Source organism: Danio rerio, chromosome 8 (assembly GCF_049306965.1).
Source record: "Danio rerio strain Tuebingen ecotype United States chromosome 8, GRCz12tu, whole genome shotgun sequence".
Classification (NCBI taxonomy): Eukaryota; Metazoa; Chordata; class Actinopteri; order Cypriniformes; family Danionidae; genus Danio; species Danio rerio.
In genome coordinates this window covers 55,446,615-55,461,415 of record NC_133183.1, presented here as the reverse complement: position 1 = coordinate 55,461,415, position 14,801 = coordinate 55,446,615, and the positions used below count along the sequence as shown (strand labels likewise).

General features: G+C 36.5%; 1 protein-coding gene across 3 annotated transcripts; it reads right to left on the bottom strand.

Annotated features, from left to right (window-relative positions):
• Positions 1-693: 693 nt before the first annotated feature.
• LOC137496305 (uncharacterized) lies at positions 694-14,747 on the bottom strand. 3 transcript variants are annotated; one of them, XM_073911153.1, is made up of 6 exons: positions 14,245-14,376; positions 6,378-6,513; positions 5,979-6,000; positions 5,684-5,803; positions 5,463-5,544; positions 694-1,437 (listed from the first exon to the last, which is right to left on the bottom strand). In XM_073911153.1, exons 2-6 carry the CDS (start codon positions 6,485-6,487, stop codon positions 1,196-1,198), a joined length of 576 nt encoding a protein of 191 aa, XP_073767254.1. In that variant the 5' UTR covers positions 6,488-6,513; positions 14,245-14,376; the 3' UTR covers positions 694-1,195. The 3 variants fall into 3 exon arrangements, with proteins under 3 accessions (XP_073767254.1, XP_073767253.1, XP_068079152.1); XM_073911152.1 differs by lacking the exon at positions 6,378-6,513 and having other exon boundaries at positions 14,245-14,747; XM_068223051.2 differs by lacking the exon at positions 14,245-14,376 and having other exon boundaries at positions 5,979-6,182; positions 6,378-6,756.
• Positions 14,748-14,801: the final 54 nt, after the last annotated feature.

Sequence of the window (14,801 nt, the reverse complement as noted above, 5' to 3'; positions counted from 1 at the left end):
GGAAACCCACAGAAACACAGGGAGAAATGTCAACTGACTCTGCGAGGCTCGAAACAACAACCTTCTTGCTGTGAGGCAATTGTGCAACCCACCGCGCCATCGTGCTGCCCTTAATTCAAACTAAACATTATAAATTGGCTTTGGATTAAGAGGAAGTAATTATGTATATTTCAGTTGCGAAATGAAAGTCTAAAGCCATTATTAATGTGAAATAACAGATATTTGGCTAAAAAAAAATAAACATTAAAAAAAATGGGGTGGCGCAGTAGGTAGTGCTGTCACCTCACAGCCTCGGCAGGGTCAGTTGGCGTTTCTGTGTGGAGTCTGCATGTTTTCCCTGCGTTTGCGTGGGTTTCCTCCAGGTGCTCCGGTTTCCCCCACAGGCCAAAGACATGCGGTACAGGTGAATAGGGTAGGCTAAATTGTCTGTAGTTTATGAGTGTGTATGGAAGTTTCCCAGAGATGGGTTGCGACTGGAAGGGCATTGCTGCGTAAAACTTGTGCTGGATAAGTTGGTGGTTCATTCTGTTGTGGTGACCCCTGATTAATACAGGGACTAATCCGAAAAGAAAATGAATGAATAAAAAATGGACGGGAGAGTCTAAAGCTAAACAATATAGTGAAGAATAAGTCAAGGCCATAATAGACTGAAGGACATTAATCTAAAAAAATAAACAAATAAAAAACAAAGGATGTTAAACAAAGATAGAGCATTTATTGTTTGCATGCATTCAGCCTAAAAACCCATGAAATCAGACACAAATGGCATGAAATGGAAGCAGAAACATTTAGAAGATGAACGAAGAATGTAAAAAGAAATGTACATATTGCCCATATTATATAGATATACTGTGTCAAATTCCTCCACACACTTTATAGAAAGAAGCTCAAACAACACCTTCCAGGAAGTGTTTGGAAACACTAGAACATGACATGACATACATACATCAAATATTTACTCACTGAAATAGCCGTCAGAGGGATCTCGACTCAAATGTTTGTACAGTTTTAAAGGTGCAGAAAAGAAAAAACATCACCTCGCGCTGTTGTCAGAGCGCTTGGTTTTTCATTATGGCCTATATTGTATTGGCATCTACTTACTTTATACGCAAAACAATGATAAAAAACGCTTTATTTTTATTTCATAACTCATATATCATGTTCCTCCAAGCCAGCTGTCTGTTAAACAGTTCTACTAGTTCCTGGGATCATGGAGACAAACGCCCTGTCCTCGAGGACTGTCGGGTCGCGCGCGGCACTGCATGCTCTTCTCGCAATCGCAGCGGTCCAGTCTCCGGCGGAATTTGGCGCGTCCCCGCAGCAGGCACACCTCACCGAGGGCGGGAACGCGCTGACATCTCCTTTCGGTCAAGTAGAGCGCGCAGCACAGACCCTCTTCACAGTCCCGCGAGCGCACACAAGGGGACATCTCCGGTACTGCAGCAGACAAATGTCATGAGGATCAGCAGGAGATATCACCCCAAACAATGAAAATAGGGTATCCGCAGAAGGACTTTACTTTTTAGTAAATCAGTTAAAGCACTTCCAGTCAACTGTATGCTGTTATAAAATCACTGTGTTGATTTTTTCTCTAATTTCTGTTTAACAGAGAGAAGATTTTTTTCAACATTTCTAAACAATAATTTTAAAAAATCATTTCTAATAACTGATTTATTTTATCTTTGCCATGATGACTGTAAATAATATTTGACTAGATATTTTTCAAGACACTTCTATACAGCTTAAAGTGACATTTAAAGGCTTAACTAGGTTAATTAGATTAACTAGGTTAGGGTAGTTAGCCAAGTTATTTTATAACGATGGTTTGTCCTGTAGACTCTAGAAAAAAAATAACTTAAAGGGGCTAATAATTTTGACCCCAAAATGATTTTTTTTTTAAATTAAATTGCTTTTAATCAAGCAGAAATTAAAAAAAATAAGACTTTCTCCAGAAAGAGCTGCAGTTTATTTTGTATTTTTTTAATAGGATTTAGAGGGTCACGAAACACCAAGACATTTTTTTGAGCTGTTGACAGTCATACATGTGTCCCACACTGCTAAAAACATTAGGACACATGTATTACACTAAAAAGTGAAAATTGGTTGTTTTTGCATCATTTCGAGCAAATTCGTACTTCCGGTATGAAACAAATTTTTGTTGCTGCGTCACGGAGATTAGATACTTGCGTGTATTCCAGCGTGTAGACTGGACGTCTGTACCTTTGAGTACCGTAATACGTCTCTGAGTGTGTTGCATTGATTCATGAGTATTACTTGGTTCAAACCAATCAGCGCGCTCTATTATGTATGCGCTGCAACTTCATTAATATGCATGCTAGCATCGAAGACTACTTGAAACAGTGTTCAGACAGCAGAGAGACGTCATGTTGTGTTGCCAAAAGAAGTGGGAAAAGAAAAGGAATTGTATGGAGATACGGGTCATTTTTTTCTCTTATACAACGTTCGGTATCAAACATTCCACCGTCATTGAACAACAGTCTCTGTCTTTCTCCCCTGCCTGTGTGTTTGTTTATCCTCTGTGAAAGTCAGCACGTGCCCAAAAGGGAACTACCATTATTAATCAAATCCTTCCCCTTTTCCCTCCAACACTCCCACCACAAAAGAGCTAGACACACCCACTTTCCTGACCTTTTCCAAACTAGAGGTGTAAAAACACCCTGCTGAAACAGGGGGTTTCATGGCCCTTTAAAGTAAGATCAAAGTAATTAGTAATCTGATTACTTTTTAAATATAGTAATTAGTAATGTAATCAAATGACAATTTTTCCACTAGTAATCAGTAACTTGTAATCTCTTACTTTTTTAAGTAACTTACCCAACACTGCTTCTCACATACTGTTTTTCCAATACTGTGAATTCGGATATACTACTCGGCTCACAGTTTTTAACGTACATGGAAGTGTGTGATTTCAGACACAGCCCTAGTCTTTGTTGTTGTTTTTGGTTAACTAGCACAGTTTATGTATTTTTATAGCACTTAATAATTTTTGCTTTTGTATTATTAGTTTTCAGGAATATTTTTACTCTTTCAGTTATTTAAATTTGACACCACTACATTCTTCTAACCAACCCTGAAACATAACACCCAGTCACCATTTTATGTTACCTAGCCTACTTTGTTTCAGTATGGGCTCTGGTTCTAAAATTAGAAGATCTGTTTATTCATTAAATAATTAAGGATGTAACAGTCCAGTCAAACAGGCAAAAAGCTGGGAGGCAGGTCTATCTTTTTTGTACCATTAAACATTTTATTAAACAAATATATGTTTAAAATTACTATTCCAATTTCACATACATTTTAATATGTTAAGATATAATCATGCCCTTAGAAAGATAATAGATTTTAATAATGATTTGACATTTTAAGCTTTGATCTTAAGGTAGCGCAAATGAATATGAGTAATATTTCTACAAATATTCACATTCAATAAAGAAAAGCTTTTTAGGAAGTTTAGGAATGAAAATGGTTTCAATCTTTTAATTTTTTACATGTTTATAATATGTCAACTATATTATTTACAGCACAACTTATCCAGCACATTTTTACGCAGTGGATGACCTTCCACCTATCTCTGGGGAACATTCACACACACACTCATACACTACGGACAATTTAGCCTACCCAATTCACCTGTACTGCATGTCTTTGGACTGTGGGGGAAACCGTAGCCCCCGGAGGAAACCCACGCGAACGCAGGGAGAACATGCAAACTCCACATAGAAATGCCAACTGATCCAGCCGAGGCTCGAACCCAGGCACGGATTGGCTAATCGGGAGGACCGGGAGAATTCCCGGTGGGCCGGTCCGTTTTTTGGCCGCGAGGGCCGGTGTCCCTAGTTCCAGAATCGGTTGCTCTCAGCAGTCACACTTTTTAAAAATAATTTAATTATTTACTTGACCACAGCCTTCTTATTAATTATTTTACCGCAGCTCTGCTCTTTTCATCTATTTTCTCTTAGCCTCGTGAGCAGGATGCAGGTTAATGATGATATAACTAGATAAGTCACCATGAGACATACAGCAGTTGTGGTGCAGTGGTTAGTACGTTAGATTTTGAGGCGGCCAACCCGGGTTCGGTCCTTGTCTGTGTAACAATTTTTTTTTTTTTTTTTTTATTGTTAAGACATAATACTGTAAGGGTTGTTGAACATTTAAAGTTCTAAAAGTGCTGTTTTCTCAAAAAAAGATGTGATAGTGTAATTAGAAACTGAATTGGAAATAACCTTATTTTAATATAGTCAGTGGTGAACTGAGATGGGCCGGTCTGAGGCTTGAAACTCCAGGGCTGAAAAAGAGTCCCACTCCGGCCCTGCTCGAACCTGCAACCCAGCGACCTTCTTGCTGTGAGGCGACAGCACTACTACGCCACTTTCGTCGCCTGCTGTATTTATAACATAGTAATTGTAGTATATTGTGTGTCAGATGGGACTCGCATATCAGAAATGTTTGTATTTTGTGTTGGCCACTCTTTGTATAAACCTTTGTTACTTTTTGCTTGGTCATCTTTTTCTAATGAGTCTCCTGTTTCCGTTCTGCAGACTAATTCAGTAAACAGAAACAAAGAAGAAATGCCCCCATGTGATTATAGTTTTTCCTTATCACAAATACAATAGTAATCTGGTAGAGTTTGCATTGCTTTGGCCAAATTCGAGGTTAATTATTTCATTTCCCAGTATTTCTCAGTCGCAATCGGGATATGTCATTAGACTGATGGCATTTCATGCAGTTCAGCCTTATAATGCTAAAATGTGAGCAAAATTACCTGTTTTATCATCACTTTAGATATTACGCTAGAGAATAATCCAAATAGTAGCTCCAAAGGGATGTTGGTGAATTAGTAAGCTTCAGCTGCGGATGTAAGGGAATGGCAGAAAAAAAGTAGTTCCTCATACAAAAGGGTTTTGAGACTCTCCGTGTTTGATTTTCTTTTTTAAATCCCGATTATGGCGTCAAACTGTTGTATAAATGCAATATCACACTCGTAGCAGTGCGGTGTGTCTGTATATTGTCACCAGTTGGACACTACCGCGCACGCCTTACACCAGTGCTGATAAACAGCCCTGTCCCACTGCTACTGTGTGATATTGCTCAAATATATATATATATATATATATATATATATATATATATATATATATATATATATATATATATATATATAAGTTTTACATATATCATGCTAGTGCAAAAATCTAACTCCTGATTCCTCAACATTGTCTGTTTATAAACATAGCTATGCCTATATAATTTATGCAAACTATACTGTAATAGATATCCTGTTTTTGAAAGGTTAAAAACTTAACTTAAAACATAGTTAATGTAATCAATAATATGCTACACTTGCCAGCACAAGAACTATTACAAACAGTCTATAATATATTAATACATGACTTAAAATGAAATTCAATTAATTAATTAGGTACATTAAAGACTTCCCTCACCTTTTTTATTTCCCCGGCCATCCAGCTGAATCTTTGTCTTCATCGAATTATGAGGTTTCTTGGAGCCTTTGCATCCGGTTGCCTTTTGAAAGACATTTTTTATTCATTTGATCCATTGGCAATATTGAAAACTTTTTATATTGTATGATTTTAAGGACCCAACGATGCATAACTTAGATTATAGATTAGATTACATAAATAGATTTAAGGAAATTTCTTACTTGTCCAGTGGTGCAGTCTTGCCCAGGAGGCAAAGCTTCTCTAATTTCCTGGATAGCCGAGCTTCTTCTAACATAATTATGAGAGTTTGCAACTGTGTCACTCCGTAAGTGCAGCACTGACTAGAAAAGATTATTGAACTCATGTCATAGTCATAACAATATATTTAAATTTTAGAGATAAAAATCATGTCATAAAAATCTAATCAATTACTTGTTGTCAGAATAATACATATATGTATTTTTTGCATGTCTATTAGTCTAGCATAATTTGTTTTAGGAATATATATATTCTTACCTCTTGAGAGATGGTCATTTCTCTGGAGGAGCGGATAATGTTTGAATCCAGACACCGTACCACAGAAATAACAAACAACCAAAACAAAACAATAAATATCTGCATTTTTGCATGCAAACTGTCCAAACCGCAATGAGACCGAGAGCAAGAGCGAGATGGTGAGGTTTAGTGTGGAAGAGCAACCTGCCCCGTGTTTTAATGGACCTGTGGCAATTATCCAAATGAAACATGCGGGCGGGGAAAGAAGAAAAGGAAGGATGGGTCTTTCATTAGTGGTTACTTTCTGAGCGCTTCAATGTTTACAGTCTCAGCTCATGTAGGAAGTGTGTAGTGCAGTGCAATGGTAATTAAGGCAAATTATGGCCTATATACATAATAAACATGAAAGCTTGGATGTACCTTTCATGGCACATAAATCCACATTGACCCTCTACACGTGTAGCACCTTTGAAACTTGTTATGATGAAAAATATGACATCCTTTAAATGACAGCCATCAGTTAACCGCATCAGTAGACTCGGATGTGAGGTGCTTCCTGAAATGGAACGGGTGATTATCTACACCTTAAACGCTGGCTTAGGAGGGGGGAAACTTAAAATCCACTATTCTCACCAGTCTAGGAAGCATAATAAGGGACATTCTAAAACGCTTAACATGAAAAAAAGCTTAACATGGCTTAATGTACCTAAACATCAACCAGAGAAACACAAATTTCTGTCAAACTTTGCTTGTAACTAACCCCAACTACTGTAAAAAGAACGAGTCCCAATTCCATAGGCAAAGTGTAAAACGTAACATCAAGCGTTTCTCCCCAATTGAACTCTATTATAGGGGAAAAAATTAACGATCCTTAAAGTACCTTAACAACAAACTAATTTAATTTACCTCGATTGTTAAAAGTTTGTTCACAGTGTATTTTAAAGGCTTGGTTGTGTTTATAAGATGCAAAGCAATGTGTGCTCATGCTTCATTTATAGAAACTGACATTGTTTTTTTATTTACCCTACTTTGATTATATACAGCCACTCAGCTAACATGAGGGTTGTGTCATTGACTATCATATTTCCTAGTCCCTCAGATAGGCCCGCTCTTAAAAGGCTCTGATTGGTCAGCTGTCACAGTGGTCCCCAAACTTTTTGCTGTGTGCGCCCCTTTCTAAGACTTGACACCTGTCAAGCACCCCTTTTTCCGATTAAACTCCACATTTTAAACCACAGTAACTAAATACACATATTTTCTGTAAACATGATTAAAATAAAAATAATAAAATATGTGAATTTAATGGACAGGCTTTTATGAAGTTGACATTTTTCACAGCATCATTAGGTACAGACAAAAGTTCATCTGGCATGTTTTTTATCACTAAAGCTTTTTGGTGGATGCTGCAGTGTACCCAGGAAATTGATGGCGCAACTTTTCAGATGAAAGCTACTGCTCCTTTGTGCCTCCTTTTTTCCCCTCTGCAGTTCCTCCAACTTATAGGCATGTCATGTAAGTGTTTGTGTCTTGTTTGTAAGTGCCAGACCATATATGAGGGCTTAAGACTGCTATTAATTAAAACCTCACCACAGATTACACATTGCGGATTTCGATTTTCTGCATCTCCAATCCATGTAAACCCGAAACCAGAGTAACTGTTGCTATATCTGCGTTTCTTGATATTTTTTCACTCTCTAGCGTAGGCCTAATTCTCTTCATTAGTACATCTCTTCTGGATTCCTGTTTCCGCTAGCAACTCTTCATTATCCTCTAAGTCTATATATTTAATCTCCGTAGCACATCTCCATAAAAGAGGCAGATAAAGATGGTTCATCCCTACTGTCACTTGAATTCTTAAAAGTCCAAGTTTTTAACCAGTCGTCCATTTTGATGAATATAGTAAGCAAAAAAAAAAAAGATGAATGTACTATCACTTGGCATCTAAAGACCCGTGCACTGTGGAACGCTTTTTGCTTGCGTTTTCTGTTGACGTTTAAAGCCTTGTGACTAAATGAAGGGGTCAGTGTGATCGTGCACACCAACACGCAAAATGGCAGGCGTAAAAGCGTCATTTTTTTGTTTAGACGCGCCATGTTAAAATTTTTTCCATCAATCAGGGTGGCACTGTTGTTCACGTGCACGGAGCTGCTCAAGTTACAGTTAACAGCACTTGGAGGCGCTCAAGCGCAAAACTGTCAATGCCAGCGCACATTGAAGAAGATGCCCAGAGGCAATATGAATGTGAAGTTGCTTATTGCACTGGTGAATAATAATAATTTCATCGCTAGAGCTTGAGCTGCTGCTTGAACCATCCATAACAGCATGCGTATCAACTTTGTCTTCTTCTTTTGTGTTACAAGCGGGTGTCAGAAGCTTAAAGTTGTGTAGCGCCATCTACCGTCATGGAGTGATTATGCATACTCTTCTGCATGATGGCAGTGAAAATTGCTTGGGTTTGAATCCGAAAAAACATCTTGAAAAACACTGACGATGAATGCAAACGAAAGCGCCCCGGTGTGTACGAGCCTTAATGTGAAAGGACAGGGCTACTATGACTCTATGATGAGTGAGGTTTTAAATTACAATTTGTAATGTGATTTTTGTCACATTTTATTTCTTTATTACTTTTCTCTCAAAAATATGACGTAAGGTTTAGGGGTGCACGCACTCCAATTTGGAAACCACTGAGCCAACATAATGTGCTGTGATTTGCGGATCGGCTCCCAGCCATGCGCTTTAGCGCTGTGTAAACAGTAGCTGAATCAGACAGAAAATGAAAAGCACACAGCTGAACCTCACACCTGCACTCTAAAATAAAATCTGACAAGTGTGTTTCACATATATTCCAAATAAGCATGTGTAAGTAATATGAAACATTCTCATATCTTTTGCGAGTTTGTTATTTGAGATGTAAAAAGCACTGAAAGCGGCCGCATAGAGAGACACTGCATGTGCTGCTGAAGATTGTAGGTGTTTACATCAGTTTGACGAAAAAATATCAATTTGTAGCTAAATTGTTTGCGGTGCCAAACAGCATTTCCCCTTGTTTACATCTTTGTTTACATCCTTGCTACAACATACCATTAACACTAGAAACTGTGCAAGAAATAGATCAATTTTAACAAATAAAAACACTTACAGGTTGTGGCTCACAATCCACAGCTTCATCTGTTGGAGGAGTTTTAGCCGAATCCAGCACTGAACTGGGAGAAATTCTGGAAGCTATCCTTTGTCAAATGCTAGCTATATATATATATATATATATATATATATATATATATATATATATATATATATATATATATATATATATATATATAATTCTCTAGATCATAATTAAAATTTTATTTTAAGCACTGATATCGTAGTGGACCACCCCTTTAAGTTGCGTTAAGCCTTTTTTTTATTATGGACTTCAATGGGGGAGAAAACACTCAACATTCAACTTTTTCTATGGAATTGGGACTCATTCTTTTTACAGTAGTTAGGGATTTTACAGAGTTAGCTCAGCAAAGCCTACAGCGAAAAAAGTTTCTAGACTACAATAAAATACATCCAGGCTTGTGGGATCACAAGTATGGAACAAAATCAATGCCTAAAGTCTTGAATTAAAAAGCTTGTTGAATATCACAAACTGAAAAAAATAATACACCGTATTAACAAGTTCTTGCATTTCAATTACTTGAATTCCAGGGTTTGTATTTTTAGGTCCTGAAATTTAACATATCTGTTTATTTAAGCTGTGAATATTTCAACGAAAAATATTTCAAACACGTTTTCATACTTAAAAATTCAATAATTCATATTCAATTTTCAGATTTCACTTACAAAATATTCAATACCCTTTAAAAATACGATGTATAATATTCAAAAGGTCATTTTCAGTTCATTTTATTTCAGTTCAAATATTCGCTTCCATAAATTCAGTGGATCAAATTCGACTGATAAAATTCAACATTACATCCGGGAACTGCAGGAGAAGCAATAGATTGCAGATTGAAGATCGCCAGCTGCTCTAGCTTTCACCAGCAGGTGGAGATGGAATAATGTAAGATTTTTAACCCAGTAAACAAGCGAGAAAAAGGCTAATAAAGGCACAAAAGTAGCATTCAATTTTAATTTCAATGCCTTGGACATTATAAATAATAAAAAGTATGAGTAAAATGAGTAAATGAGGGTTTAGTCATCTATATTTGCCCTAATGTATCGGAAGCCAGCTGGTGATCGCGTAAAGCTCACCCCTCGGATCCAGGGAGGCTCCCATGCTGGCTCGTTACCTGCTCGGACCGGTGCGGTTACTTGCACATAAACCGTCTTTTGATAAATATGATGTTACACATTGTCTATCTTTATTGACTCTTTCTTCCATAGACGCGAAGTATTATATTGACAGCTAAAGAATATAAACGTAAGAGAAACAGGAGAGGAAATATTATAATAATAATAATACAACATAGATAAACATTGACAGGGCTAAGAACAATTACGAACAAAGATTTTCAAAACCAGAGAGATTTTATGAGAATGTCACGAAACAGTTTACTTGGAAATGTTAAACAGAGAGTTCAGGTATGATTTAAGGTTGGTTATGGATGGGGCGTCTGATTTAAAATAATTTAACATGCGAATGCATTAAAGGAGCGTCTTCAGTTATTCACACAGAACCGTCTAATATGGCATAACTATAAGGAGTAATGTTTGCGCTGTTTAAACGCAGCTATGTCAGGATTGGGATAGGTTATACATTTTCATCATTTAAATTATTATTATGATTGTTAATATTATTATTGTATGACATTTATTTGGGCTATTGCGCTTAAATAAGTCATCTGTGATTCTAAATTAATATTTCTATTTATCCTTTTTATCACTCTGCCTGTCTTTCTCTTCTTTTTTCTAATTTTTGGGGTTCTGCCATGGTTAAACGTTTGCAAAATGTCTTAGTTTGTCCAGATTATTGTTTTATTGTTATGTAGCCTATAGGCGAGAAAAAGGTAATAACGCAAAAGTGGCAATGTCGCAGCCAATGATAAGTAATAAAATGAGTCGCCTGTGGTTTGATAATAGGCAGTTATAACTGACTTTAATTTGTTTTTATTAAATGAGAAAACCGTTATTTATAACTTTTCAGCGACCGTTTGTATTTTATGATTAGCAATGTTGATCTTTTTTGCAGTTATTAAACATATAAACTTATTTAAACTGGTTTAAACTTAATATAGTTGTCACTTGAGCTAGTTTCATAAGATTAATGTTTATAATGCGTGGTTTGACATGCGTGGTTGAGGGGTTCCTGCAAAGCAGCTCAGTGTTCATCATCATGGGGTTACTGAGCCTTAATCGCCATCTACTGGAGAGAATGTATTTGCTCATTTATTCTATTAACTCTTTTCTGCAAGTGTGTTTTATGATTTCAAAAAGTCAAACCATTATGTTTTTATTTTATATTTTAAAATGATCATATTTAAATAAATAATTGCTAGGGTAGCTAATAGTTTCTTTTTTCTTGTTTTAAAAAAAAAATCAGTAGCCTATAAAATCATAATTTTTGCTTGACAAAGTTATTAGTTTAGGATTCTGGATGCATTTTTGCTGTGTTGGAAACTCATAAGCCCACACTAAATCAATTATATTATCAGAAATGACAGATATAAGAAATTCATTATTATTCACCACTCTTTTTACAATTATACAAGCAATTTCTCGCCGACGTCAGCTCCACTTTCGGAAATGGTAAACAGCAAGGTGTTATTCATATAGGCCCAAGCATGACATATGTCATGATTAATATAATAATTGAAATTATTTTAAATCAGACGCCCCATCCATAACCAACCTTAAATCATACCTGAACTCTCTGTTTAACATTTCCAAGTAAACTGTTTTGTGACATTCTCATAAAATCTCTCTGGTTTTGAAAATCTTTGTTCGTAATTGTTCTTAGCCCTGTCAATGTTTATCGATTTTGTATTATTATTATTATAATATTTCCTCTCCTGTTTCTCTTACGTTTATATTCTTTAGCTGTCAATATAATACTTCGCGTCTATGGAAGAAAGAGTCAATAAAGATAGACAATGTGTAACATCATATTTATCAAAAGACGGTTTATGTGCAAGTAACCGCACCAGTCCGAGCAGGTAACGAGCCAGCATGGGAGACAAGCTCAGATAAGTTTGCAGAACAACGTCTGTCCCTGGATCCGAGGGGTGAGCTTTACGCGATCACCAGCTGGCTTCCGTTACATAAGGGCAAATATAGATGACTAAACCCTCTTTACTCATACTTTTTATTATTTATAATGTCCAAGGCATTGAAATTAAAATTGAATGCTACTTTTGTGCCTTTATTAGCCTTTTTCTCGCTTGTTTACTGGGTTAAAAATCTTACATTATTCCATCTCCACCTGCTGGTGAAAGCTAGAGCAGCTGGCGATCTTCAATCTGCAATCTATTGCTTCTCCTGCAGTTCCCGGATGTAATGTTGAATTTTATCAGTCGAATTTGATCCACTGAATTTATGGAAGCGAATATTTGAACTGAAATAAAATGAACTGAAAATGACCTTTTGAATATTATACATCGTATTTTTAAAGGGTATTGAATATTTTGTAAGTGAAATCTGAAAATTAAATATGAATTATTGAATTTTTTAAGTATGAAAACGTGTTTGAAGTATTTTTCGTTGAAATATTCACAGCTTAAATAAACAGATATGTTAAATTTCAGGACCTAAAAATACAAACCCTGGAATTCAAGTAATTGAAATGCAAGAACTTGTTAATACGGTGTATTATTTTTTTCAGTTTGTGATATTCAACAAGCTTTTTAATTCAAGACTTTAGGCATTGATTTTGTTCCATACACAAGGGTATCCGCATTCCGGTTATGGGCATTTTACCTCACGCATACACCCTGCGCAGCGAAGGGGCGTGGCCAGAGGCGCTGTAATGTTACAACAGAGAAAACTAAAATGCTGTCTAAATGCTTCTTTTCCACAGAGCTCATTTTGTTTGCGTATTTGGGCTTCCAAAGCACACGACACAAAAAGAGACGTGCATACAGTTCATTTTAATTATGTTCCAGAGAATTATAAAAATATATATATACCTAGCATTTGACAAAGGAGAACTTCCAGAATCTCTCTAAGTTCAGAGCTGGATTTGGCTAAAAACTCCTCGAAGGAGCAGCTCCAACAAGCAGAAGCTTTGGATTGTGAGCCACAACGTGTATTTTATTTGTTAAAATTGATCTGTGACATGCACAGTGTCTAGCGTTAACGGTGTTGTAGTGAGAACATAAATGAGGATGTAAACAACAGGAAATGCTGTTTAGCACAGCTAACAATTTAGCTACAAAACTTTATTCATCAGTCAAATTGCTGTAAACACCCACAATGTTCTCTATTGCTGTGCTGTCTCATATGTGGCCGCTACATCTCAGATAATTAACTAACAAAAGATATGTTAACGTTTTATATTACTTACACATGCTCATTTCAAATATATGTGAAAGACATGTAACGCATTGAGTTAGGTAAAATGCCTGACTCAGCATCACTGTATATTATAGAAAAATAACTTAATTCAAGCATCACAGAAAAATAAAAATAAACATCAGTCCCATACACGTGGTTCGTATTACATGCGTCTTCATATTGGTCACAGACACGCGTACATAAAATTGCGATTCTTTCTTAAAGAAGAAGCCACACCCTATTTTTACTCGTTACAGACACTTATCAGATTTGATTTTAGAGAGCAGGCATGAGGTTCATTATTTTCATTTTCTGTCTTGGATTAGGGGTCAAACAGATACTGCTAACAGCTACTCTGACTGACACTATTTACACAGCTGAGGCAAAGCGTGTGCTTGTGGAGGCATGACATTTTATTGGTGATGTGGAGCCAATCTGCGAATCACAGCACATTATGTTAGCTGACCAATCAGAGCCTCTTGAGGACGGGCCTTTCGGAGGAACTAGGAAATATGACAGTTGTTTTCATGTTAGCATGAGTAGCTGTATGTAATCAAAATAGGATATATAAAAAAATGACTTTTTACAAATGAAGCATGAGCACACATTGCTTTGCAGCTTCTAAACACAAACAGGCCTTAAAATTACACTCTGTACCACCCCTTTAAAGTGTGACAACATGGAAAAAAAACAGAAATCAGTAAAGTTAATTTATATAGTACATTTCACACACAATGGTAATGCAAAGAGCTTTACATAAACAAGAATTAATAAAACATAAAATACAAGTATAATAAGTAAAAATACTTACTCCCAGGGCCGTTGGTTGAAGTTGATATTTAGCCTCACCATGTTGGTGTTTCGTAACATCTCATTTTTACAAGGTGGGTCATTAGCCCAATGCTCAACCCTCCACCTGGAGGACCAGGACATACACTACAGACAATTTAGCTAACCCCAATCACCCATAGCACATGTCTTTGGACTTGTGGGGGAAACTGGAGCACCCGGAGGAAATCCACGCCAACACGGGAATAACATGCCAATTCCACACAGAAATGTCAGCTGACCCAGCTGGAGCTTGAACCAGTGACCATATTGTTTTAAATTGTTTTTAAAATGGCATGAAAGAAAGAAAAGAAAAGAAAGACATGTCAGACATAGCATGGTACTCATTCAGCAAAGGCACAGCTAAACATGGTTTTTAAGTAGGACTGAAACTTTGGTAACACTTTATTTTGATTGTCCATTTGAGTAATAGTCACTTGTCTGCTTAATATCTGTTGATACTGCTACATCAGCAGACATTTAACTGACTTTAAGACACTTTGCAAGTTCATGTCAACTTACACTAACCCTGACCCTAAC

Excerpts from the sequence above, each read along its gene's own strand:
- LOC137496305 (XM_073911152.1), bottom strand. The coding sequence starts at position 14,366 with ATGTCCTGGTCCTCCAGGTGGAGGGTTGAGCATTGGGCTAATGACCCA. Across the intron at positions 6,001-14,244 it reads TTCAACCAACGGCCCTGGGA|AGAAATGACCATCTCTCAAG; the intron begins GTAAGTATTTTT and ends CCGCTCCTCCAG. Across the intron at positions 5,804-5,978 it reads AAATGACCATCTCTCAAGAG|TCAGTGCTGCACTTACGGAG; the intron begins GTAAGAATATAT and ends AATCTTTTCTAG.